At 55.3% G+C, this 25,491-nt stretch overlaps 9 protein-coding genes across 9 annotated transcripts; 4 read left to right on the top strand and 5 right to left on the bottom strand.

Annotated features, from left to right (window-relative positions):
• Positions 1-641: 641 nt before the first annotated feature.
• Positions 642-6,533, top strand: GNI_037400 (hypothetical protein; the record flags this gene model as incomplete). The annotated part of the gene is made up of 1 exon (XM_011131029.1): positions 642-6,533. The coding sequence occupies one exon, from the start codon at positions 642-644 to the stop codon at positions 6,531-6,533; it is 5,892 nt and encodes a 1,963-aa protein (XP_011129331.1).
• A 300-nt stretch (positions 6,534-6,833) lies between these two features.
• Positions 6,834-7,316, top strand: GNI_037390 (hypothetical protein; the record flags this gene model as incomplete). Its single annotated transcript, XM_011131028.1, has 1 exon — positions 6,834-7,316. One exon carries the CDS (start codon positions 6,834-6,836, stop codon positions 7,314-7,316), a length of 483 nt encoding a protein of 160 aa, XP_011129330.1.
• An 848-nt stretch (positions 7,317-8,164) lies between these two features.
• Positions 8,165-14,935, top strand: GNI_037380 (putative transmembrane protein; the record flags this gene model as incomplete). The annotated part of the gene is made up of 2 exons (XM_011131027.1): positions 8,165-9,897; positions 10,030-14,935. 2 exons carry the CDS (start codon positions 8,165-8,167, stop codon positions 14,933-14,935), a joined length of 6,639 nt encoding a protein of 2,212 aa, XP_011129329.1.
• Positions 14,936-15,027: 92 nt separating this feature from the next.
• On the bottom strand, positions 15,028-16,505 carry GNI_037370 (peptidase C13 family protein; the record flags this gene model as incomplete). Its single annotated transcript, XM_011131026.1, has 3 exons — positions 15,028-15,323; positions 15,388-16,084; positions 16,239-16,505. 3 exons carry the CDS (start codon positions 16,503-16,505, stop codon positions 15,028-15,030), a joined length of 1,260 nt encoding a protein of 419 aa, XP_011129328.1.
• A 101-nt stretch (positions 16,506-16,606) lies between these two features.
• Positions 16,607-18,217, top strand: GNI_037360 (fumarate hydratase class II; the record flags this gene model as incomplete). Its single annotated transcript, XM_011131025.1, has 2 exons — positions 16,607-17,734; positions 17,879-18,217. The coding sequence occupies 2 exons, from the start codon at positions 16,607-16,609 to the stop codon at positions 18,215-18,217; spliced, it is 1,467 nt and encodes a 488-aa protein (XP_011129327.1).
• Positions 18,218-18,431: 214 nt separating this feature from the next.
• On the bottom strand, positions 18,432-19,436 carry GNI_037350 (hypothetical protein; the record flags this gene model as incomplete). The annotated part of the gene is made up of 1 exon (XM_011131024.1): positions 18,432-19,436. The coding sequence occupies one exon, from the start codon at positions 19,434-19,436 to the stop codon at positions 18,432-18,434; it is 1,005 nt and encodes a 334-aa protein (XP_011129326.1).
• A 458-nt stretch (positions 19,437-19,894) lies between these two features.
• GNI_037340 (hypothetical protein) lies at positions 19,895-23,162 on the bottom strand (the record flags this gene model as incomplete). The annotated part of the gene is made up of 2 exons (XM_011131023.1): positions 19,895-19,919; positions 20,008-23,162. 2 exons carry the CDS (start codon positions 23,160-23,162, stop codon positions 19,895-19,897), a joined length of 3,180 nt encoding a protein of 1,059 aa, XP_011129325.1.
• A 314-nt stretch (positions 23,163-23,476) lies between these two features.
• GNI_037330 (putative transmembrane protein) lies at positions 23,477-24,059 on the bottom strand (the record flags this gene model as incomplete). Its single annotated transcript, XM_011131022.1, has 2 exons — positions 23,477-23,707; positions 23,820-24,059. The coding sequence occupies 2 exons, from the start codon at positions 24,057-24,059 to the stop codon at positions 23,477-23,479; spliced, it is 471 nt and encodes a 156-aa protein (XP_011129324.1).
• Positions 24,060-24,556: 497 nt separating this feature from the next.
• On the bottom strand, positions 24,557-25,171 carry GNI_037320 (ER lumen protein retaining receptor; the record flags this gene model as incomplete). Its single annotated transcript, XM_011131021.1, has 1 exon — positions 24,557-25,171. The coding sequence occupies one exon, from the start codon at positions 25,169-25,171 to the stop codon at positions 24,557-24,559; it is 615 nt and encodes a 204-aa protein (XP_011129323.1).
• Between the last annotated feature and the right edge of the window lie 320 nt (positions 25,172-25,491).

Genomic DNA, 25,491 nt, shown 5'->3' with positions numbered 1-25,491 from the left:
CCCGGGGGGGTCTGCGGCCCTGGGGGGTCTGCGGCCCTGGGGGGGGTCTGCGGTCCCGGGGGGGTCCACGTGGTACAGACCTTTATCTGGTTCCACGCTCCTATATGACTCCAGTACGGTTAGCAATTGTGTGGTGCCTGTGTTTATAGCACCGTAGAGAATGAGTTTCGTTTGCAGGCAAGTTTGCGTTGGCCTCTAAGGAGCAGAGCGTGCAGATATTTAGTCACGAGGCGTGGCAGACTGCTACCGAGTTTGTTCGCTTAGAAGGTTTAAGTCCGCTTGCCGAAAGAGCTCTGGAGGATTCAATGAGTATTGAGCCGCTGGTACCCACCATAAGCTCCGGTTTGTTATGTGCTCAGACGAAGCAGGCATTACGGACTCAGTCATGCATTGCCTGGTCTATTGCGCTACGGAATGGGTTGTCGATTTCGCCAGCTGCCTTGAGCTTTTTGACGGCCACTTCGACTTCGGGCTTGCTGTATCCCGTAAACTCGCCCACCAAGATGACCCCAGAGAGGGCAGCCAGTACTGTCGAGTGCGTAGTTGCTCTACTCAAACACAAGCCTGAACTCCTTGACGGTTCCGACGACTTGGTTGTGCCCCGCGTGGAAGGGGCCCCAAGCGACGGGCGATTCACTCGAATGATAGCCCGCGTTCTAATTCAGGCTCTCGACTGGAAACTCCAATTCAGCAACCAGGCGTCTAGGGACAAGGGCGCTGTGATCACGAGACAACTGCAGGGTTTAGGCGACATAGCTCTGGAGGCGCGCAAGAAATTGATTTCAGCATTCGTTTCTCTCGTCGTCTACGACAATGATCCTTACGACGTAGTTGTCTCTGCCAAGCGCCTGCTTATCAGACACCTCATTGATTCTTTGGACACAGGCCGCGACATAGACCGAGAACTCCTCTTGAGCGAGAAAATCGGGTCTGCACTGCTCTCTGGCGTCATGTGGGCAGATTTAGCGCTTTATCCGGGTAGGCACACACGTGTGCGCAACCTGCGAAGATGGATAGAGCGAATTAATAAATGCGAGAACAGGCTGGTATTTGATGCGCCGCAGCCAACGGCTCTCTTCGCGGAGTTCCTTGGGACTCTATTGAAGACGACGCGGGGCGATTCTGTGTCTTACTTCATCCGATATTTCAGCGAGGACCGCGCGCGCAAACGCATGAACTGCGACTGTTCCGGCTGGAGTCATTGGTTCAAGCAGTTTGACTCAGACTATCTACTGTTCGCCTTGGTCCCGGAGTCGATTATAGTGGATGACGTAATTCCTTCTAGCAAACCGGCGACGGCCTCAGGGAAGCCGACGGCGACTCCCGCCAGGCCTTCTACAAAGGCTCCGGTCGCTGCAAAAGCCCCGACGGCGTCTGCAGCTCCGAAGACTTCTGCTGCCAAGGGAGCTGCAAAGGGCAAGGCCAAAGCGAAGGTCAGTGCCGCGGCGGCGCGGTTGCTGGCAGCCACAGCGGCGCCCGTCGCGAAGGATATGACTACTCCCACCTCTGCGGGCGGTGGCACTGGCACAGCCGACGGGGAAGGCGCGAGTGACCCGGAGACCGCGGATTTGCATGTCTCTTCGGCGCAGCATGCCCGCTACGTCTTCGAGGCGTCCATTGCCCTGGTGAGTGCCTGGCCGATGGTGATAGCGAGTCGTCTGGCCGAGATTTTGGTTTTGCTCCGCACCTGCAGCACCAACCCGGCACTGGCTCTGCCGTCCTCCACTTTTATTCGGGCCTTGGTTCAGGCCTACGTGGATCGTGAGGCCGTACCGGCTGGGGCAACTAAGCTGCCAGGTCTATTGTTCAACTTGCTGCGACGAAGCAACAAGTGTTTGAGAGAGAGCGACCTGAAGGAAGCGGAAGAACTTTGTGCCGGCTTGCACGAAAGCCGGCCGTTGAGTGGCGAAGCGAGCGCCTTGGTACTGCCAGTGATCCTTGCGTTATTGGCCCCACAGAGCGGCTACCAAGTCTCGCTAGTTGCCATGCACCGCGCCATCGCCACGATAGCGCAGCAACTCCGGCTCGGCGCGAACCTAGAGAGCGTCAGTCTAATGGCCATTGTCTCCCAAATCGTTCGCGAACGGCCCACGCTGCTCACGCTCTGTGAGACCATCGTCGTTAACATGCGCGGCGTGGACCCGAACCAACTGGTGGAACTGCTCGACTGCGACAGTACCTCCTTCCGACGCGCCGTCGCCTCAGCTGTTGACCGTCTGGTCCGCGTAAGCACTCCGGACGGTAGTATGGAGAAGGAGGCAACGGCAGTTCCCGACGGGAGTGTTCCCGGTGTGCGTTTCGAGGTCGCGTCCCCCGGGGGCGAGGCCTCGGGTGCCCGGCCTTTAGGGGCTCGCGCACTGACTTTCTTGTTGGCGGAGAAGTACGACCAGGATGAGGTGTTGAAGCGTTTCGCGGCCAAGTACGACACGAGTGGGTTACAATTGGAGGACGCGGTGGCGTTGTTGGCTTGCGAGAGCACACACTTCCGGCGTTGCGTGAGTCGTGCGATTGCGGGTACTTGGTCGCCGACGGCGGTGGTACCTGCAGTGTGTGCAGCGTATATTGCGCAGTTCCGGCCGAAGACGGAGGAGGTGCCGGAGCACTTGAAGGGTTTCAAGTTGAGTGCGGCGGACCTGCAGCGGATTAAAGAGAAACGTGCGGGCGAGCGCGCCACTTCGACACCGGGACAGCTGGGTTGTGTGGGCACGCTCACGGCTACGGTGCGTGCGCACGTGTTGGAGGAGTCGGTTGCGAGGGCGGTGTTGCGTTTCTGTGTGCGCGACGCGCCGGTGGAAGGTGACTTGGAGTTGGAGAAAGAGTGCGAGACGGCGTGTGTGGCGGTGGCGGCAGCGGCTGCCGCTGGTGGTTGTGCAGGTGCGGTGGAGACGGAGCTGGCGTCGTTGTTGGGTCGCGGTGAAGGTGCGGGTGCGGCGGTGGCAGCGGTGGCGTTGGGTGCTTTGGCGGCGGAGACGGGAAGTGCTGCGGCGTGCGAGTCGTTGGTGGCGGCTTTGACTTCGGCGGCGGCGCCGTTGAAGGTGAAGCGAGCAGTTGCGCGTGTGTTGACGCCATTGTTGCGACAGAGATCGTCGTTGGCGTCGTTGGTGGAACGTGCGGAGGCGTTGGCATTCGAGAGCAAGGAGGTGAGGGAGCGCATCAGTGGCGCGTTGTTGCTGGCAGCCTGCATCCGAGCCCAGGGTTGGACGGCATACGGTGGCTGTGACCGGTTGGTGTTGATGGCTACGGAGCGCAAAGAGGTGTGGGCGCGACAGGGTGCGTTTTTGGCATTCGAGGCGGTCGTGGAGGCCTTTGGCAAGAGCATCGAGGCGCAGGCGGCTGCGATCGTGCCGGCCGCACTCAACGGTTGCGGCGATGCAAGACCTGAGGTGCGAGACGCGGCCAAGGCCGTCGCGCGGAAGCTCATGCCCCAACTCACTGGTGCTGCCCTCCACGACGTGCTCCCGGCGCTGTTGCAGTTCGCGGACAGCGCTTCGTGGCGCCAGAAGCTGGGCGCCATCGAGATGCTGAGTACAGTCTCGGCGGTCTCGAGCGATCTGATTGCGGAGGCCTTGGGACAAGTGCTGCCTGTGTTGATAGAGGCGGCGCATGCGCCGCATCGGGACGTGCAGGAGGCAGGTCAGGCGGCGTTGCTGGCGCTGGTGGAGTCAGTGAAGAACCCGCAGGTGCACGCGATGCGCGACTTGGTGTTCCGCGCACTGAGGGAACATTCAGACGCCAACTTGCTTGAGTTCCTGGAGCGCTTCGCCGGCCTCGAACTGACCCACTTCCTCGACGGCACAGCCGTGTGCATGGTCCACACACTCCTCGGGCGCGGCTTGCTTGCGGCCAAGTCGGATGTGCGATTCCGCGCGTGCCAACTCGTGGGCGTCTTGCCCGACCTGGTGGCGCCGGAACAGGAACGTCCACTGGACGCCGACCTGGCGGCCCGCGTCAAAAGCACGTTGCCTGATCTCTTCCGCAATCTTGGGGATCCGCAGCCGTACATTCGTCAGGCCGCCTCTCGTTCGATTGGGTTGCTTGCCGAGTCGCTGGGTGCGTGCGTCTACAAGGAGGCGCTGCCGTACCTCATCAAGTCGCTGAAGACGGTCGACAACGTCGTGGAACGTTCTGGTTGCGCTAATGCGTTGGTGGAGGTCTTCCGCGCACTCGGCAAAGACGTGCTCGCACAGCACCTGCCCGACATCCTCAACCAGGCCTCCAAAAACCCTGTCTACACTGTCCGCGAAGGATTCTTAGGACTCTTCGTCTACCTCCCCACCATCTTCGGAGACGACTTCCAGGACTTTGTGCCGGATTGTCTCCCCGTGCTGGTTGAGGGACTCGCGGCCGCCGAGGAGCCTGTTCGGGATATCGCCTTCCGCGCGACCCGGATCTTCGTCCAAGAGTACGGCTCCAGCCATACTCCGTTGCTGCTGGCGCCACTGGAAGAAGCCATGTTCCATGAAGCCTTCGAGGTGCGGCTCCGCGCTGTTGGGCTGCTGGGAACGTTGGTGGATAAGTTGCTAAAGGGCGTTGAGGAAAGCACGGCGGAAGGTGGTCAGCAGATGCAATTGGAGGTGCTGACACTCGAGAGACGAGCGTATATCCTGTCGGCCATTTATCTGGCGCGTGGAGACGATCAACCGGAGGTGAAGCAGCACGCCAGTGTGGTGTGGAAGAGAGTGGTCCAGAACACGCCGCGTACAGTGAAGGAGTTGCTTCCGATCCTGACACGACGCCTGATGGACTTGCTGGGTTCGGGTGACTTCACTAAAGAGGGTATTGCCAGTCGTTGTATGGAGGAGTTGATTGCAAAGCACGGTGAGAAGTTGCTGCCTGAGGTTATGGGTGTGTTTCTGAAGACGTTGCAGGCGGAGAAGGAGAAGCGTGCGTTCCGTGGCGTCTTCCTCGGTCTGCAGGCTGTGGTGCTTGCTGCGCCGCCGCTATTGTTGCGTAAGCACCTCGGACAGGTTTTGCCGATTATTCGCGACTCCCTCCTGTCGGGAGACGACCCGGCTGTGCGAGAGCAGGTGGTTAAGGCTGTGGCGCTGATGGCTGCTGCGGAGGAGGAGGCGAAGAAAGAGGCGGCACAGACGAAGAAAAAGCCGGCAGCGAAAAAGGAGGCCGCGGTGCCCGAGGTCTCGATCCACGCAGGGTTGTTGTTGCCATTGCTACGACAATGCACGGCGGGGGAAGACGAGCGTCTGTTGGACACGGTGCGATTGTTGATGGGTGTGGACTCCAAGTTGGTGTTAGCAGACACCTTGGCGCTCTGTCGCGAGGGTGCGTTGACTGTGGCCAAGGTGCGCACATTGGCCACGCTGCGGCACGCTGGCGGGACGGCGGTGGCTTCCAACCTGCGTGCGTTATTGCGGATTTTGGAGAACGGGCTCAACACCGAAAATTACGCTGTTCTGGCACCCCACGTGCGTGCGGCGCTGGAGGGTTGGTGTGCGGCACTGAGTGCGGAACAGGTGGTGGGCAAGTTGTTGCCGTTGTTGACGGACATGCTGGAGTTGAATGCGGCCAAGTTGACGGGCTCGGCATCGGACTGGCGCGCGTTTGCGAGAGATCACGACCTGAGCATTGTGTGGTCGGCGGCGAATTTCCGCGCGGCTACGACGGAGACGCAGCGGGAGCCGCGTCCGATTGCACCATGGTCGCGTGCGTTAGTTGCCATGGCTGTGGGTGCGCTGTGTCGTGGGGCCGAGTCGAGTTGTGCGCTTTGGATTAAGCCGCTTTCGACCGATTTGTTTGACGAGTTGTTGCCGCTTGCACTTTTGGACCTTGACGAATTTGTCGTCGCCGAGTGCGCCCTAATGCTCCAGAGTCTCGTCAAGACAGTCGACCGTGCGGTGCTCGTCCTGCTGGCGACTGCGGTGCACCGTGTGCTGCGTCGCGCACTGCCAAAGCCAGGTGAAGAGATGCCGAGTGAGGAGGAGGAGTTGCCTGGTCGACTGCCTGGTGCCGTAGATAAGGGTTGTTTTGAGGGGCTGATTGCCATTCTGCAGCCGGCGTTGTTGTACGGCAGCGCGGAGGTGAAGGAGCAGGCGGCGAGCGCGTTTAGTGAGTTGATTGGCGCGTCCGACAAGCCGACGTTGAGCGCGGTTGCGGTGAAACTCGCGGGACAGCTGATCCGCGGTTTCGCAGAACGTGCGAGCACGCCGGTTAAGCGGTGCGTACTCAGTTCTCTTACGCAATTGCTTAGAGTCGTTGGGGGGCCGCTGCGGTTGCTTGTGCCGCAGCTGCAGTCCTCGTTTGTGCGCTGCATTACCGACGAAGAGCTGGGTGTGCAGGCAGCACAGGCATTGACACTGCTTTCTGCACTTGCCGGCCCGCGGGTGAACCTGTTGCTGAGCGAGCTGGCAAGAACCCTGAATGAACATCCGCAGGCACAACTCACGGCGGTTGTCGGCGTACTCAAGACCGCACCGGCCGCACTCACCCCGGCCACGCTGACACAATTGCGCGCCGCACTCACTCAGTGCGAACATCCGCTTGCCACGGAAGCTGTCGAACTTATCGATGCTCTGTAACCCGCTAAAGAGAGTGCTTGCCCAAAGGGGGGTGCTTGCCCAAAGAGGGGTGCTTGCCCAAATAGGGGAATTAGTCTGTCTTGGGATATGAATTTTTGGTTGCTGGCGTTCGGCGTGTGGGCTGCTGAGCAGATTGAAGTGAGTTTCACTCCGGCCGGATGTGGGAGTTGTGGGGATGTAGGGACGCTGAATGAGGCTGTGTTGTGCGTGAACGAGGAGACGGCGGGGGGTGGGTGTATGGCGACGAGTACGTTCCGGACGTGGTGGTTGTGTGGGTCGTCGACGAATAGGGTTGGTGAGATGGAGGGTGTGATGTTTCCACACTCGAATGCGAACTATCAGATCGAATCTGTGGAGTTGAGTGTTATCCGATTGGCGGATGAGACGTTGCCTGTGCCGGACGAGCAGGTGCACCGCGACGCTTTAATGGACGCGGCGCGGAAGTGTATGGCGGGCTCGGAACTGGTCCTGATGGAGAACGGGAAGTGTGTTATGACGGGGTTCACATTACGGGTGCCGGGCGTCGCATATTCGATCCATGACCAGATGGTTGACGACGTCTACGAGGCCGTCATCAAAGCGACCTTCGCCGACCCACCGCTACTCGAGGCGCAGACTTTCGTCTTTTCCAACGATGGCGTAGCCTGCAGCGACATCGTTGACTTCAAAGTTGAGGGCATCGCACGAGCACACCCCGTCGCCGCCGTCACACGAGACGGCGCACTCAACAGCCACACCAAGTCCCTCGGAGTTGCCGCACTCCTCCTAGCCCTCGCTCCCTGACTCCGAGTGCCTATACAACTTACGGCGAGCGCCAACTGGCGCGGGCCTCTGAAACTTATGGTGGAAGTGACCTGCTGGAAATCTACGATGACGGCTGCAAACCGGAGAAGGGGACGATGACGGAACTAGTGTACCATGACGGAACTAGTGTACGATGACGGGACGAACTCACGATGACGGGACGAACTCACGATGACGGGACGAACTCACGATGACGGGACTAGCATATAAATACATGTAATGACGGGAATAACTTAATGGGACTACCTGGTGGTCGTTAGACTGCCTGAAGACTTGGGGCGAGCTCCCTGACTTGGGGCAACTGCCTGGCTGAGATGCGCGGAAAGGATATCTGGAAAGGGTGCCTGGAAAGGATACCTGACGAGAAGAAGTGCGGGTCGACCCCGGCTCGGCGTCGGTGGCGTTCGAGTTGAGACACATTTGGGGGGACCGGTTGTGTGCACAGTGCACGGCGTTCTCGGATGTTTTCTGAGCCGAGTCCTGGAGCCCAGTGCGTCAGCCTGGGCAGGCAGGTAAAAAGACGGACGAGGCAGACGCAGGCAGGGGTAAGGCAGACGCAGGCAGGGGCAAGACAGACGCAGGCAGGGGCAAGGCAGACGCAGGCAGGGACAAGGCAGACGTCAAGTTTTTATTCTATGAACCGACAAATAAGCAGTACGTGTGATACGGAGGGGGTGGGGGGTTGTGTTGTGTACACGTGTGTGTGCGTTGCAGGACGGTTTCAGGAGACATGTCGGACGGCGGAGGAGCTGGCGACGGCGACGTCTCCCTGGGGCTTGAGTCGGCACGAGGCGTCACGGCGGTTGATAAATGCGGTGGAGACGGCTATGAGGCATTCTGAGTTGGAGGAGACGAAGAGCAAGTTGGTGGAGGCATCGGAGACGAGTCGGCTAAGTCTGTTTCCGAAGTTGACGAAGAGACTGCCGGGACCGATTCACTACTTCGTGGGTACGGAGGACGGGTTGATAGGGATGGTTTGTATGCTACTGGTTGCGGTTTTGTCTGCGCTGCCACCGATTCCTGTGTACGTGCCGACGATTCCCGCACTGGACCAGATGTGGCCGGGGCAGGATGTGGCATCCTCCCGGGATGTGGCATCCTCCCAGCATGTGGCATCCTCCGCCGCCTTAAGTCCGCCTTCTTCACCGCATGTGGCAGTAGGTACGGCAACATTGCGGCAGTCTTTGTACTATGCGTGGCTATGGTTACCATATTTGGTTGGGAACGCTTGGACGTACTATGTGATGAGGCGGGTGGAGAAGATCCGTGCCATGTCACAGTTGCAAGAGGCGTTGACACAGTACAAGGCGAGTCTACATCGTGAGTACGCTAGTAAGCATCGTAAGCCGGTACTAGAGGCGACGACCTGTGAGATTTCGATTCCTTCGACGACTTTAGTAAGTGTGTTACGTGAAGGCGAATGGACGCGGTTGCCGTACAACTTGGTGGTGTATGGTGACACGTTTAAATTGCGGCGTGGGGATGTGGCTCCTTGCCACGCGATTCGTGTGCAATTACGCTCCACATTTCGGCAGTCACGAGTCGGCAGTCTGCCCGACTCGTATGCCGTGGTATATGATGAGGCATCCATTGACAAGGGGAACGTGTTCGATGAAGACATGGGTATGTTCGTGAGTACCGATACACCGGCCGTACAACAGGTTAGTAAGTTTCTTGAGTCAGCCACGCAAGCAAGGTCTTCGCGTTCGGCCGCCTTTAGTGACAGTCTGGCGGCGCCCTTTATTAGCAACGCTGAACGCATTTATGTCTGGACCGTGCGTCCGGCCATGCTTCTTTCCTTCCTGGCTGCATGTGCCGTCGTGTGTGCCCGATATGTGGCCGCCATCTGCCACTCACACGATGTCTTCCCTCTCTTCCCCAGCGCTGCTGCACGCAACTATTTACTGTCGCCCCTCATCCTCTTGATGTTATGCAACCCTATGATCGTCCGATTCGTCGACCACTTCTCCGATATCTGGGCCAACGCACGTCTTCAGTCACTCTTCCTATTCCACCACGAACGACGCTACGGCCAACAAAATGAAAACGAAGACGCCGCACCAGGAGCCGACGAAACTGCCGCCGAAGAAGCCGCCGACAGTACATCACTTCTCTCCAGCAGCAGCGACGACTCTGTACTCAGCGACACCGGCTTCAGCAGACCGTCCTCCGTCCATTCTGACGTCTCCGTCAGCAGAGTCCCATTCCGAAAACAACTACAGGAACTTGTTTCCGTTTATAGACAAGGACTCGACGGCAGCACCAATCTACTACACGCTCTCGCCAGCACCACCTACCTGTGCTTCATAGACCAAGACGCACTACTCACTGACACCTCCGGACAAATGAAAGAAATCTGTGTCCTCCAAGGCACAGATAACCCCGAAACACCCGCCATTCGCAAAACCGGCACCGTACCCTGCCCCCAAGGACGCGACCAGCATTCTCCAAGTCCAAAACCACCGGGCGCAGCTCCAGACGGTCCCAGATTAATGCCAGACGGTCTTACTCCAGACCACCTGACACCAGACATCGGTCTGACTCCAACCGTCGGTATGGGGTCAGACGCTCACGGCCTTGGTTCGGAAGCCCTTGATTCGGAAGCACTTGGCTCGAAAGCACCTGGTTCAGAGGGCACAATTTCAGAAGGTCCAGACGGCACGGCGATTCCAGGTCCAAATGCCGTTTGCAGGACCGGCGCGCCGCTGGGGCAAGAGTGGTCGGAGGACCTCCAGGAAATCCGTGTAGGCACCGACGTTAAGTTCCGCCTACCCAAGACCCGCGAGGGAAGCAGGTTGGTCGCTGGAGCCCATGTGGTCACCGGGACCCGGCTGGCCGCCGGAGCCGGGTTCGTGAGCAGCAAGACCGCGGTGGCTGGACACAGACCTGTCGCCTCAGGCGCTGGACACCGCAAGACGGGCGGGGGCCTTGGACCCACCGTGGGGTCCACCCTCGAAGGGTCTTCCATTGGCGCTCTACGTTCTGAGCCGGTCGAGGGGTCCAGTTCTAAGCCGGACGAGTCTGGCGGCGGCTGGAGAGAGGCGAATGTGGCTTTACCGCGTCCGAGGCTGGAGCAGCGAAGTACTTGCCTGGTGACGGGTGAGGGGGGAGGTTGGGATTCTCGGTTGGTGGTGGAGGCTGGAAATCGTTTCTCGAGTATGGCTAGTTCGAGTTCAGTGCCGGACTTGCCGACAATAGCACTGGCTCGGCGACGGGGTGAGGCGATAATTGGGGCGATTCCGGAAGACGGGTCATATGTGTCAGAGACTTGGCGGCGTCGGGAGTTGGTCAGAGTCGGAGACACGTCTGATGAATTTTCGATGGAAGACCTGTTTTCTCGGGAGTTCCCACTCCATGGGTCCCCGCTCCATGGGTCCCCACTCCATGGGTTCCCACTCCATGGGGGTCCTCTTGGTGGGGGTCCTCTTGGTGGGGGTCCTGTTGGTGGGTTCCGCGGATTTACTGATGATGATTTGCCCAAAAAGTCTGCCCGGTTCCGTGTGCACGCATTGCAGTTAACGACTACGGCATACGACGAAGGTTTCTACGATGCGTATGAGCGTGAGAAATCGCGTTTCTCAATGGAGTCAGCGGAGGAGCCGTACATCCGTTTTGTAGATGAGAGCTTGGGTAGGCAATTGGAGCCGAATATCATACCCCTGGCGCTTGGATTGAAATTGACGCAGGTCCCTGCGATCCCGAAAATGGTTGGTGCCTCCGTTGGTTGGCTACACACTCAACGACTTCACGACATTTTTCAAAGGGAGGACTGGGACTGGAACTGCTGTCTCTGCGCCGCCGGAGATGTCGTAGAAAATTGCAGTCCACGCGTCAACCGCTTCGCCCCCATCCGACATGTCGTCCTACTCTCCAGTGGCGAAGAACTACGCGACTGCGAACCCCTCCTGGCAGATAACATGGAACTCACTCTACCCGATCTACCAAGTTATAGACAATCAGAAACTGAACGTAGACCGCTACTTTACGCCGTTCTCGCACGGGAAACATTACCTTACGCACGCTCAGACACACCAGCTTCCGCGAATACGAATGTTGCGGGGACCACACCCTTGGCGGAGTCTAATCCGGAGACGAAGACCTCGCAGTCGAACACCTCGCAGTCGAACACCTCGCAGTCGAAGACCTCGCAGTCGAAGATCTCGCAGTCGAAGAACTCGCAGCCCACAGGCAAGTTGGTAGTGACCGCTCCTCGGCGGTCGTTGTCGGTTCATGTTCCGCAATTCACGCCCAACAGGTCCAGTGCTCTGCGACAAGCCTGGCGGGCCTCAAGCGAGAACCTCAAGACACGCGTGCGACGAGTGGACGCGAAGCGTCGGAGGTCTCGAGTCCTCCAAGAGGCAAAGCCCGAAGGCGACTCATGGCCAGAGGACCTGGACGGCGGCGGCTTGAAGGAGGATTCCTGGCCCGAGGTCGCTTGGCATGATGTCGCCTGGCGTGACCCTTCGTGGCCGGATGCCACGCGGGTTGCTTCTGTAACACAGGACTCACAAAGCTGCGAGGCCTCGAGAAAAAAAAGCGGGGACGAGAGTGCTAAGGTGAGTGTGCGGGACGACGGGGGGAAGTTAACCACTAACAGCCAACCAGTAGAACAGGATGTGCACTTGTTCTTGAAAGGTTTGCCGGAAACTTTGTTGCGCGTTTGTCGGTGGTATTTTGACGGGACGAAACTGGTGCCGATGGACGAGGAAGTGCGGACGAAATTGGAGACCCTGTTGATGCAATGGAAGAGCGAAGGTTTCGTGGTATATGGGGTTTCGTATGGGCAGATACCGGAAACCGTTGGGTCGTATTTGCTACAGAGTCTTGAGGAGTACACATTACTTTCCACTACAGAAGAAGGCGTGCTGGATCCCACTGTGCACTGGGAGCCACTTATAGGTTATCCAGGGCCCCGGAGTGTATTTCGAAGACCGGAGCCATTTGTATATCCGAGCTGTCTGGAGGAGAAGAAGGACTTGACAAACTCATCGGAGCCGACAATGAACTTTTTGAACTACAATAACAAGTTAATCAGGACTCCCTACCAAGCCTTCCTGCCAAACGAACAGGAGGAGCCAGGTGTTAATGGAACGGATGGTGTGAAGGCGGATGGTGTGAAGGCGGATGGTGTGGTTGTGAAGGCGGATGAGAAGGACGCGGGTAAGGACGCGGGTAAGGACGCGGGTAAGGTAGCGGATAATCTGTGGTTGTACCATCGTGTGTCATGGTTACCTCATAAATGTCAAGTGCGGGGAGCTGCTATGTTGAAGCGTTTAGTTCATAGTAACCTTGTATTATCAGGTTTGGTGGCGTTGAAGATTTCGACGTCACCCGGAGTGCCGAAAAGAATTAATGATTTTCATTCAGCTGGGGTTCGTTTCTCTGTGTTCTCAGCAGGGGATGTCCGGGAGACTCGTCACTTGGGTGAGCTTCTAGGTTTGGAGACAGGTTGGAATTGTTTGATATCATTGGAGGACCATGATCGTGATGAAGGGTTTATTAATCAGGAGGGTAATGAGGTTTTACCATCTGGAATACCTTGTATTCGTAAACATGTTCGTGATGTAGATAATGTTCCGCTATTGGTATCGTTATACGCTAATTCTACTCCTAAAACAGTATTGCAATTTATCAAAATATTACAAGCTCAAAATGAAGTTGTTACCGTTGTTGGTAGTGCCTTAAAGACTAGCAACTTTGATGTATTCAAAATCGCTTCATGTCCTATTAGCATATTACCCACTCCTCATTCGTTATGCATCAATTGCCATGGACGTACATGTGTAGGACCTAGATACTCACCCAAATTGTTACCAGAATATTCATTTTCTGCCGCCTTAACATCATTACCATGTGCTCTTCAATCCCACGCAGTTTCTTTCCGTTCTAGTGAGTGGAAAAACGAAGGAAAAAAATGGACTAATTTTGGAGGAACAGAATGTAATGAACCACCAGAATTCTTACTACAACTTCTTTACTCTATATTTCAGGAAGCTAGACGACTCATGTCCGGTATTCAATCAGCAATTACACTCGTAGTTCTAATTAACGGCATATTTCTCAGCGGAATCTTATTCACTGTTATTGTCTTAAATCTACCACCTGTTATGGACATACAAGACATATTCATGTTCCTTACCGTCTATGTTCCTCTCATTAGCTTCGTCATGCTTGCTAACCCCGCTAGACCTGGGCTCATGACGACACTTCCATCAAATATATTACCCGAAAATAAACCAAAAACATACGGATCGAAATTCAACCGAAACAATCCTAAAGAAGAACTACCATTTACTGCGGATTCGGCACTACTACCATCGACCGGTTCTCCACCACTATTATCAAAGTCGACAGAACCCAAGCCGCAATTTGCCAATAAAAAACTTCGATTCCACAATAACAATGATCCCATAACAGGAATTTATTCAAATTCAGACTCTATTCAGAGTGACCTTAGTCAAGGTCCCTCAAATGTGTGTACTACAGTTGTGACCCGGGAACCTGAGCAGTCTTATGGCGGTCAAATTGACGCTGGTCAAATTGACGCTGGTCTAATTGACGCTGGTCTAATGGACGCTGGTCAAATTGACGCTGGTCTAATTGACGCTGTATCACTCGATCAGCACGCAAAAATTACCCCGGGACTTGAACCAAAAGCCCAGCCAAGACCTGAACCAAAAGCTCAACCGCTCGGTTCCCACTCTGCACGTACGTCTGACTCTCAGTCTGCAATACAATCTGCAATACAATCTGCAATACAATCTGCAGTGCAGTCTGCACCTGAAGGGCAGACGGCGACAAGGGCGGTGCCAGAGCCGTTACTGCCGCCGGTCGTTGCAGAAACCTCGGGCAACCAGGATAGTTCGATGAAGGGTGTGGTTCCAGCGAAGCAGGGGATGGATGTGGCAGCAACAAACAACATGGCTGCAGTGGCGGACGTGGAGGGTGACGGTGAGGGCGACTCAGGCCACGAGCGTGGGTTCCGGTTCCTGTTGAAGAAGGGTATTTTGCTACAGGTGGGTAAGATGGTAATTCCGTTGATAACGACGGTATGTGTCGTGGAATGGTTGTGGGCGAGTTCGGTTAAAGCGGCCGGTGTGGCTGCAGGGTCTTGGACGGCGGACGCGTTGCCTTCGACGTGTAGTGTGTGGTCTCAGTGGTGGGAGTGTTTACGATTGGTAGATGTGGCTTGGATGTCGGTGGGAGTGAGTAGTGCGGACTTGTTGACGGTAACCTCACAGGTTGCCGTGGTTGTCATTGTGGTCCACCTGTTCGTGCTCAGTGTCTGTCATGTATCGCGCTACGACAGTGTCACCTCCTACAACCCTTTTGAAAACAAGGCACTTCCTGTCGTCTTCGCGCTCATCTTTGCCGTGGTCGGCGCCAAGTTCGCCCTACTAACCGCACATCTACCCCGAAACGTGTGGGACGCCGTCGCGCCCTCCTGGGGCTGGTGGCTCTGTACCTGCGGCTCCCCCGTACTCACCCTCGTCGCCACCGAAACCATCAAGTTCATTGACCGACGCCAACACGCAAGACGCCAAAAATTCCTCCGCCTCTTCTTCCACACCAGACTAGGCATGTGGTCACCTAAATAAATGACCAGCCGACAAGTAGACCAAACATGCATTAAGTGAAACTCAAGTGTTGTCCAGGTGACCCACCCGCAGCTCACCCAAAGGGCCGCGGGCTAAAAGATTTGGTCCGTAACGACTACCGGGCTCCCCAACAAGTCTTCACGGGGCAGAGTCTTAGTCAACACGTGCCGGAACCGCGGCGGGGCCAGCCAATCTATTAGTGTCTCCGAGTTGTTGACGTGCGGATGAATCTTTGGCTCCGAGATTAAAAAGGCTGCAAGGAAACCTGTGACCAAGAAGACGACGACGACCAAGAGAACTTGGGTGGTTAAGAGGAATTGGGTGGCCAAGAGGAATTGGGTGGTTAAGAGGAATTGGGTGGCCAAGAGGAATTGGGTGGCCAAGGAAACTGCACCCAAAGTGTGCGTGTCAGTGCTATGTGTGCGACTGCGTCACAAGTGGTTGGTGGTTACCTCGGTCAAGAGACTTGTGCCAGGAGTGTAGTGGTGCCCTGAATTTGCGGTTGAAGGTGAGGTCGATGAAGGTGAGGTAGGTGAAGCGGTCGCTGAGGGAGACGGCTAGTGTGTAGTCGTCATTGCAGGAGTAAGCGTTCTTCCCTTTGACGGAACTGGCGATAATAAGGACGTCGGGAGTGTGGAGCTTCTCGCCGAGAGTATATGCTTGACAAGAGTCAACCAACAATAGGACTCTATTGAAGCCTCCCTTCAGTTTCAGTTCGTAGAGAGTGCGGTCGATTTCCATGGTGGAAAGCTCATCGAAATCTCGGAACTTCGTGAAACCTGAACCGCCATGACCATTCAAATATATTAACAGATCAGCCCCCGGGACAGGTCGAGGGGGGCTGGGTCGAGGGGGGTCGGTTGTAGAATTGTTCACGGCCGCTTCTCCGGAAATAATAAGTGGTTGGGTGGTAGCTCGGGACCGGCCAGTCGGGGTTGCAAGAAATCGAGACTTGAGAGAGTAATATGGAGTCAAAAACCGGCCTGACAACAAAGTAGTCCAGGCCTTACTCGATGCCAGACTATTCTTGAACGCGATTCGTAACACTCCCTTGTTCAAATCCACATGATGTGACGGACTTATATAAGCCTGTCCGTGTAAAGAGTTTCTTGGATCGCAACTACTACACTCTCCAATCATGAGATAAAGCTGAAGAGAAGGGGATTCCAGACAACTAACTCTCAGGACAGACAACTAACTCTCAGGACAGACAACTCTCGGGCCAGATCAGACAGACAACTCTGTGTCCAAAACAGGAGCCCGGACAAAGATGGACACTGGTGGGCTTACATAGTCGGCTTACATGGTCGTCTGACATACCGAACCATTTCATTAGTCGGTATATAGCGAGTGCGTTCATTTCATGCCTGTAATTTTGTATGTACTTCGAAGTTGATATAACGATTCCGTACAAGTCGGTTCCAGGCAAACTCGTCGGCATAATCCCCTGTTCCTCCTGAAGGACCTGTAACTCGTCTTGAGGCACTATAAAATGTCTAAACAACTTGTCTATTGCTCCGGCTATCTTGTCATTCGTAGTCTCTGTTGGCTCCGGATATGCCCAAATCATTGACACCAGCACTATTCCCCAAAACAGCCGCATTCCTTCGATTTCTGTCCCAAAACAAAACCTCCCGCGCCCACCTTTAAAAGAAATAAGAGGATCCGATTATGCCTGAAGAGAGCGCCACAAGTGGCTACCGCTTAGACCAAGACACTCTGGGGCAGGTCCCTGTACCTGAAAATGCCCTGTGGATGTCACAGACGGAACGTTCGCGTAATAACTTCCCCTTTCCAGCGACCGAACGAATGCCGGAGGAGGTGATTTTGGCTTTAGCGCGCGTCAAACACGCGTGTGCGGTGGTGAATCAGAAGGCGGGCAGGCTCGAGAATTCGGTGGCGGAGGAGATAATTAAGGCCTGCGAGCGAATTGAGACTTCGCTCGCGTATCCTAATGAAGAGAATCGTCCAGAGGAGAATTGCGAGCGCGGAGATGACTACATGAGCCAGTTCCCTTTGGTAATTTTCCAGACGGGTAGTGGAACGCAATCGAATATGAACATGAATGAGGTGGTTGCCTCTATATGTAATCAAGCTCTCGGTCAGCCACTGGGGTCAAAGGGCCCCGTCCATCCGAACGATCATGTGAACAAAGGTCAAAGTAGCAATGACGTGTTCCCGACTGCGGCGCACGTTGCGGTATGTTGCGCTTTGTACCATACTTTGTTGCCTGCGATGCGGCAGTTTATCGAACTGCTTCAAACAAAGGTGGAGGAGTTTGGTTCAGTAGTCAAGGTTGGCAGGACGCATCTCATGGACGCGGTACCTATGACTCTTGGTCAGGAATTTAGTGCGTATGTGTATAATATGAGGGCTGTTCTCGGCCAAATCGAATCTTCTTTGTGCGGGCTGCGGAAACTCGCCATTGGCGGTACGGCTGTAGGCACTGGACTTAACTCATACCCAGGGTTCGACTTGGAAGTTAGCAAAGTTTTAACGGACTTAATGGGTACTGACGGCAACCATTTCGAGCCCAGTGAAAACAAATTCGCAGCTCTCTCTACCGTCACCCCCCTAGTTAACCTCGCTGGCTGCCTAACCACCTTGGCCACAGTCATGAGCAAAATGGCCAACGACATACGGCTTCTCGCCTCGGGTCCACGCTGCGGATTGAACGAACTACTCCTCCCAGAAAACGAACCAGGGAGCAGTATCATGCCAGGCAAAGTTAATCCTACACAGTGCGAGTCTATGGCGATGGTAGCCGTACAAATCATGGGCTGTTGTCATACTGTTAAAGTAAGTTCATCAACCACCTGGACCTGCTGCGGTACTGGACCTGGTGCGGTACTGGACCTGGTGCGGTACTGGACCTGGTGCGGTACTGGACCTGGTGCGGTACTGGACCTGGTGCGGTGCTACACCGACCGGTATATATTTTAGTTGTGCAACTTGTATGGTCATTTACAACTGAACGTGTATTATCCCGTAGCCACGGCGAACATTTTGAGAAGTATTAAGTTGGCTGTAGTTAGCTTAAAATCTTTCGCAGAGCGCTGTCTGGTAGGTGCCCGCGCGAATGAGGCTCGAGAGATTGAATATTTGGAGAAGAACCTGATGGTCGTGACTGCCTTGAATCCAATCATTGGCTACGATAAGGCAGCCAAGGTGGCAAGACATGCTTATGTCAATAACAAGTCTCTGAGAGAAGCTGTTCTTGAATTAGGTGTTTGTAAAGAGGAGGAATTTACTGATGCAATCGATCCAAAAAAAATGTGCTAAGCCTGCCATCTCACTTCATACCAGAGTGACTTCATTAAAGATCCGGACTGGCTACCCTACCGTCCGGTTAGGTAGGCTCCTGCCTTCCGGTCAGGTAGGCTCCTGCCTTCCAGTCAGGTAACCAGCTTCCGGTGAGGTGCCTTCCAGTCAGGTAACCAGCTTCCGGTGAGGTAACCTAACCAGCTTCGGGTTGAATTTCGGGTTGCATCCTGCATCAGGTTTCGCAGAGTTTTGATTGTGTCAGGTGCCAGTTTTGCCAGAGGAGGGTGAGTTTCTTTTCCATTTCGTCTCCTTCCCGTTGGAGAGGTAGTTCGCCGGGGCCGGGTGACAGTGGTTGTATATCTTCCATTTCCTTTCTGAAGTGTTCGAAGCGGCCTGTGGTGGCGCACTTGATGGCCTCAGTAAGGAATCGGAAAGTTGAGGACCCGCAGACTTCGGCGGGTGGATAGACCATAATGACTTGAGTGAGTACTTGTGTGACAGTGCGGACGAAGCGAGCTTGAGAGGATAGAGCTTGTCGGGTGGACAGATTTTCAGAGTGGAAGAAGGGGTCGGTCATGGCATAGTAGTGTTCGATTATTTTTTTGCATGAGAAGAGTGCATTTCGGTGGCTGGGTTCAGGATTGTTGGATGGTACGTCGGCAAGGTCTGGTATGGTGTGTTTGTCAGGGTGATCACAGCCGGGTATAGTGGCAGGTAGATATCCCAGTCGGTAGAACGGATTGGACGTGTAGGTGCAGAAGGTTAATGCCCGGAAGGCGTCTGTACCGGCCAGTGCCAAGACAAAGGAGGCAGTGGGTTTATTTTGGATGAGGACTGCGTGTAGGTTGCAGCATTCTTGATGGAAGTGTCCTGCAGAGACGGCTGTGGTAACGACCTGGGTGGCCAGTCGAGAGGCCAGCCAGTAGTGTCGTATGAAACGTATAGTCGCTGATTCCCCGGTGTCTTCTAGCACCCGTGCCAGCTTGTACGGCGGAATGAGTACAATACCCGGTAGTTTCCGAGGAGCTGTCTCGAACATTATCCATGACCCGCCGTCACGGACACCCAAATGCTCAAAGAGACGACATGCCACACCCGCGCGATAAGAGATGCCTACTGAATTGACACGAGAGAATCGCAGTAATTGAGAGTATGGGTGGTAATTATACCGATTTACCGTTTCAGATAATGCACTCCGACGGTACTGAGTTATTACCTTCACCAAGTTCGCCACCATCCCTCTTTTGTCGTCACTGATGTCAGTACTGGCTCCGGATCCACTGCGAGGGGGAGACGAAGAGGTGAGACGGGCGAGATCGAGAGTGTACGCCAACGGTGACGAGGGCGGGGGGATCTCACCGTAGCCGAGCCTGGGCATGAGTCCCGTGACCCGTCGGGGGGTGGTTATGACTGGGAAGAGGGCGGGCATCATGGCGGAGTCGACTTGGTTGAGTTCATGGTCGCTAACCAGTTCTTTGGTCATAAACCGGGTCTGAAGCTGGCGACTCCGGTAGGCGCCGGCAGCCTTGATCTTGTTGAAGTAGGGCATGGGATTAAGACATTGCTGGAACCAACGGAACGCATCATGGACTTCTTTAATTTGAGGGTCAAGAAAATTGGCGGTTTCCTCCCACTCTTCGCAAGTGTCAAGGGAAGCATACAAGCTCGCCGAAAGATTATCCTTGAGTTGCAGATTTAGCCGCTCGCCAGGTCGGTCGGCCTGTAGACAAACAGTGGACTGTAGAGGTGACAGTGCGACCCAACTCCGTGGGACATGGACGAGCGACGAATATGGAGCAAGTGCATACTCATCCTCCACAACCGCCGGCACGTAACCAAGATCCTCCCGTAGTTGCATGGCCCGTTGGCCATCCAAGTATCGGCCCTGGGCATTGGTTACCAACCTCACTATCTTGACCGAAGATGTATAACCACTTAAAACCTGCCGGTCCAAAAACGAAGCCTGTAGGCCGCGGAATGCACTAGATAATTTCGCCAACAAACGAAAGGATCGAGGTGATACATTCAATCCAACAGCCGCTGTACTCAATATATCTCGAACAATACCCCGTTCTACCGGGGTTAAGATGTCTTCACATAACTTCATTAACGAACCCAATGGATTCAAAATGCCTTTAAAGTAAATCCAAGCGGGTCCAGACGACTCCTCACAACCTATATCCTCTTCCAAGCTTGACGACTTAGCTGTCAAAATCCGCAACGCGTCCAAGCACACGTGTGTGTTGTAAGGACTTGCGAAAAAATCCTCCTCCAAATTCATCGCCCACCGAGACCGCACTCGGTAGTTGTGATCCAATCCATCAATCTTACCCAAAGCATAACACCCTGTATTAGTTAGCAGTGTCGAAGCGCCGTCCACCACATCCCGCAAAAACGCACTGTCCCTTCGGATCAGGCGATACGATAATTGTGAACGAGACGGCTGAAAACCAGGCGGGAAATAATCGCCGTCCTCACTGGTAACCTGGCCTCTATCCCGACGTCCTTCCCGACTTACGTCTCCACCTACATCCTGACTGTCTTCCTGACTGCCACCGTCTTGAATTCTCTTTTGTTCCAGATCCCGACCGGAGTCCTGGTTCTGACCGGAGTCCTGATTCTGACCGGAGTCCTGATTCTGACCGGAGTCCTGATTCTGACCGGAGTCATGATTCCCACTTCCTTGGTCTGTGTCCGGCTTGCTATCCACCTTACTGTCGACGAGTTGTCCCTCTGGAGCAAGACCTTCGCTATCTCGTCTCCGGCTACGACGCTTCCTCGTTCGTTTCTGACTCGGTTCGTCTAAGAGGAGCGCCGCTGCCAATGTCGAGGGCGAGTCTTTGGTTCGATAGCGGTGGGAAATTTGCACGCACCGATCCAGATCCGCAAAGAGGTCGAACCGATCGGTTCTGCGGTCCGAGCGGGGCTCTGCGCTCATCCCGGATGGACAGTTTTGTAAAACGGCACTGTAAATAGCGGGCGCGAGAATGTTTTCCCCCTCTGAGCAAATATGGTCGAGCGAGTAAAACAAAGTCTCCATGTTACTCATCAAGTCGGTGCTGGCCGTGCGCACTCGCCCCACCACTCGAAGGAGACTCGCAAATTCCTTCCGGCTGTCGCCAACTGGCCCAACCTCCTGCGCCTTTGTAAAAAAGGCGTACAACGCCGGCTTGCTTGTGCCTTTCTCCTTGCCAGAGTCTTGGGCCTTGTCAGAGTCTTGTGCGCCAGGGACTCCGAGTTTGTCGTCTTGGTCGGTTTGGTACCAAGAGATGAATGCGCATCGCTGCTTCAATGCAGTCAGCCAGGGGCGTCTGTCGAAAATGACCTTGTAAAAATAGGCTGCCGGATCAGGTGAACCGAAACCTCCGTTTGATTGACGTTCGCCGACGATGCTAAGGTAGGGTAGGACCTCATTGATTGTGCGGCAGGCCGTCTCAACGTTCTGAGCCAGCACTGCGTCCCGGACGGCATGCTCTGCCCTTTCCAGGAGCCCTAGTCGGCCAGGTAGTAAGGCAGGGAAGGCGGCAAATAAGGACCACATTTGTCCAGGGGAGGTCTTGAGAGCAGCAGATCCCGGGTTCGATTCCAACCCCGGAGTGCGTGTTTGGACGAACTCGGTTTGGGCGAACTTGGCGTACCTGTCAATCAGTTGCGCCACGTCCACGGGTCCGGCCTCCCAGGGTCCGCCGACAGAGAATTTGTTACGGTGTAGACCGGACTGCCACCTTTCCAGAAAGGCCGTCCGGACGAGGAAGGCGAGGTGGGTAATCACAGAGTCTTGGTACTCGTTCCGTGGGAGCAACAGGTAGTCGGGTGGGGCGTAGAAGGGATTATTGGGTTGCCGCCTAACTAGAAGTCGGGCCAGTGCCCGGCATTTGCGCGAAAGTAAGCAGTTGAGGTGCTCGTCTTGTAGCACTTCGCCAGCGCGCTTGTAATAAAATGACTCTGCCGCCGCCACCCACAGGGTGGCCTCAGTGGCATCCATTACGCCCGTGGAGGCTCTCAAGGAACGCGCCCACGCCACCCACCGCTTCCGGATCTCAGATAACACCCTAATCTCAAAGCAGAAATCTTCCGACAACCCGAACGACCCATCAACGGACAGACTCAATTGTCCGGCATAGTACGCGACCCACGAAAGCACCTGTGCCTCTTCATTCGTCGTCTCGGACTTGAAGTCGTATTCCCCTCCAGGGTTCTCACTTCGACTAGAATCGGTCTCGCTCCGACTTCGACTTCTGATGAAGTTGTTTCGTGATGATGTGTCTTGTCCATCAGTATCTTCCACGCCAACGTCTTGGCTGTCACTGTCCTCGCCCTGGCTGTCATTGTCATCAACGCCTTCGGTGCCGTTGTCAGCATCCACGCTGATTAGGTTGCTCCACTCATTCTCACACCACTTCTTGAGGTGGTTATCTGGCACGATTTCGACATTGGCTAGGAAGAGACTAGCGAGCGGGGCATTGTGCATATTGCCGGCTGTGTTCCGCGGGTCCTCCAGGATCGATTCCCATGTGAAACCCGGGATGGCGTCTCCGTCGCCGCCGCCGCCGGGATTCGAATCATCTGCCGGGTTTGTGTCGGCGGTGTTTGTATTAGCGGCGGCGGCGGCGGGATTCGAACCAGCATCCAGTTTAGCGTCGGCCGCCAGTTTACGGGACACACCAGCCATATCAACCTCTCGGCCGCAAGGAAACCAGATACAAGTAGTAATGCTCGCCAGCGCATCCACCATGTGACACTTGTATAGACTCCGACTCAAGTTCATCGCTAGCGACGGGAAGGAAAGTGGCAACGGCTTAGCTGCTTCGTTCCGTTCGACCAAGGAAGCGCCCGCCAAGGCCCTGCACAGCCGCTCCGCCGGTGTAACCTTCCGAGAGAGCGGCTTTACCCGCCGTCCGCCTTCCACAGGCCAGCCAGCGCCTCCCAGTAGCTCAACCAAAATTAGCAGCCATACTGTCATATATCTGCACCATAAACATGCAACCTGAAAAAGCCTACAGAACTCCTGGCCTGACTTGAGCTGATAACGCCGGGATTCGAACCGTCGCCGGGATTCGAACCGTCGCCGGGACTCGAACCGTCGCCGGGATTCGAACCGTTGCCAGAAGTCGAACCGTCGCCGGAAGTCGAACCGTCGCCGGGATTCGAACCGTCGCCGGGATTCGAACCGTTGCCAGAAGTCGAACCGTCGCCGGAAGTCGAACCGTCGCCGGAAGTCGAACCGTCGCCGGGATTCGAACCGTCGCTCACCAACAAAACTAGAACAACGCCGTTCTAGAAGAACACAATAAGGTACATCGCCATCGCGAAAAGGAGCACCGCCAACACCAACTGCTTCAGCAATTCCAGCACCCCTACTCGCTCCGACCGCATGAAGTTTGCCATTCGCCGGTTGCTACCGACGGTGGCGTCTTGGTTGCGCTCCTGAGCGGCCTTAGCCCTCTCGATCACGTCGTCATCCTTCTTAATGATCTCTCGCATCCGTAAAAAGGACAACCTCATCGTCTACAAGCACCCCGGTGTGTCCCACTAGGGTATGTGTCACTAGAGTGTGTGCCACCATGGTGTGTGCTACCATGGTGCGTGCCATGGTGTGTGCCCTCGAGGTATTTATTACCTCGGTAGTAAGGCCGATTTCCTCAATGAGATCTTTCTCCTGGAGATCGGGTCTTTCGAAGCCCGACGACTGGAGTGGAGGTGCACCGGGCGACGGGATCGTGGCCGGGCTCTCGGCGGCCAACTCCACACCAGAGAGGTGCGCCACGGCGGGTTCGATCGATGCTTCGTACTTCTCCCGCAGAGTCTCGGTCGCTTCGTAAACGTAATCGAGTTCCGCCCTCCACGCATCCGCTACCATAGGATCGACAAGTGTGTGCAAGCAGGGGACTTACTGGACTCGCTTTGGGCATCTCGAAATTTAAGGATTTCATCGAGGTCATGGATCATCTACATTGGCCCTTCCGATGTGTGCAAGCATGCCGGGTGCGTGCCAATCGTCGATCGGCTTACTGTGTAGACTTTAGAGAGATTTATTCTGTCCATTTTCTCTTGTGTCAATCTCTTGATGTATTCAAGCTTGGACTTGACCTTCAAATCCTCGGCTGCCGAAGTCGTCTCGACTGCCGAGGTCTCGGCTGCTGAGGTCTCGGCTGCTGAGGTCTCGGCTGCTGAGGTCATTTGAAAAAAGACTGCCAAAAAGCTTTTGAGTTGTCGAAAAAATCAAACATCATTTCCGTACGGCAGGACCATTTTCGATCCGCTAATTCGTCTAAGGAGAAGGACAGTGTGGGTACAGTGCGAGTGCCGTAAAGGGTAGAGTGGGGATACTGTGGGAATGTGTGTGGACAGGTTGGATTACGCCAAGTAGTAGTAGTAGAAGAAGTCTAGGTAAAGCGCGACCTGTATGGTGCCGCCTATCCAGCCAATATAGTTGACGAAGCCTTCGGTGTAATATCTGTAGACCCAGTTGACGATGTAGAAGAGTCTGTAGAGTCCCATTGCTACGACGTAATGGGAGGTGAGATTCTCGACCACGCGGTTCTTTTGCAGCAGGGTCAGTTGCGGCAGGATGGCTACAGCTTCGAACCAGATGGAGAAGGTCCACAAGACTTCAGTGGGGTGGTAACTGTCCGGTGTCAGCAGGGCCAATAGAACACACGGCGGGAGCAGGAACTTAAGGTATGGGAACCTGTCTCCCTGCTTGTCGTAAGTTTCGCTGATAGGAGGCTTAAACCGCATCAAGTATATAATGTATGCCGTGCTCGTAATGAAGATCACCTTCATGCTCGTGTTGTACACAGACACGAAGCTGTAAAGCAAATCCAAATACCGGGTGCCGAACACGATCAAGTACATCTCTTGCATCTTGCACGAAATACCACTACAGCTCCGACTACTCCGCAATTTATAGAGCAACAACAAAATTGATGCTAAGTGCAACATATCTCCACAGAGCCGAAAGACATTCATCCTGAAGCAACATTTCTGTGCTGTATCATTCCCAGTTCTACCCCCCGGGTGAGGTCTCTTCTGGGTTGGTGGGGGGTGTCCCTTAGAGGGGGGTGTCCCTTGGAGGGTGTCCCTTAGAGGGGGGTGTCCCTTAGAGGGGGGTGTCCCTTAGAGGGGGGTGTCCCTTAGAGGGGGGTGTCCCTTAGAGGGGGGTGTCCCTTAGAGGGGGGTGTTCCTTAGAGGGGGGTGAGGTTCTGCCTTGCGGGGTGTGTGGGGTGAGGTTCTGCCTTGCGGGGTGTGTGGGGTGAGGTTCTGCCTTGCGGGGGGTGAAGTTCTGTCTT

This window comes from Gregarina niphandrodes (genome assembly GCF_000223845.1).
Source record: "Gregarina niphandrodes unplaced genomic scaffold scaffold00005, whole genome shotgun sequence".
Taxonomy (NCBI): Eukaryota; Apicomplexa; class Conoidasida; order Eugregarinorida; family Gregarinidae; genus Gregarina; species Gregarina niphandrodes.
Note: the sequence above shows the minus strand (reverse complement) of the source record. Positions and strands in the feature narration are given on the sequence as shown.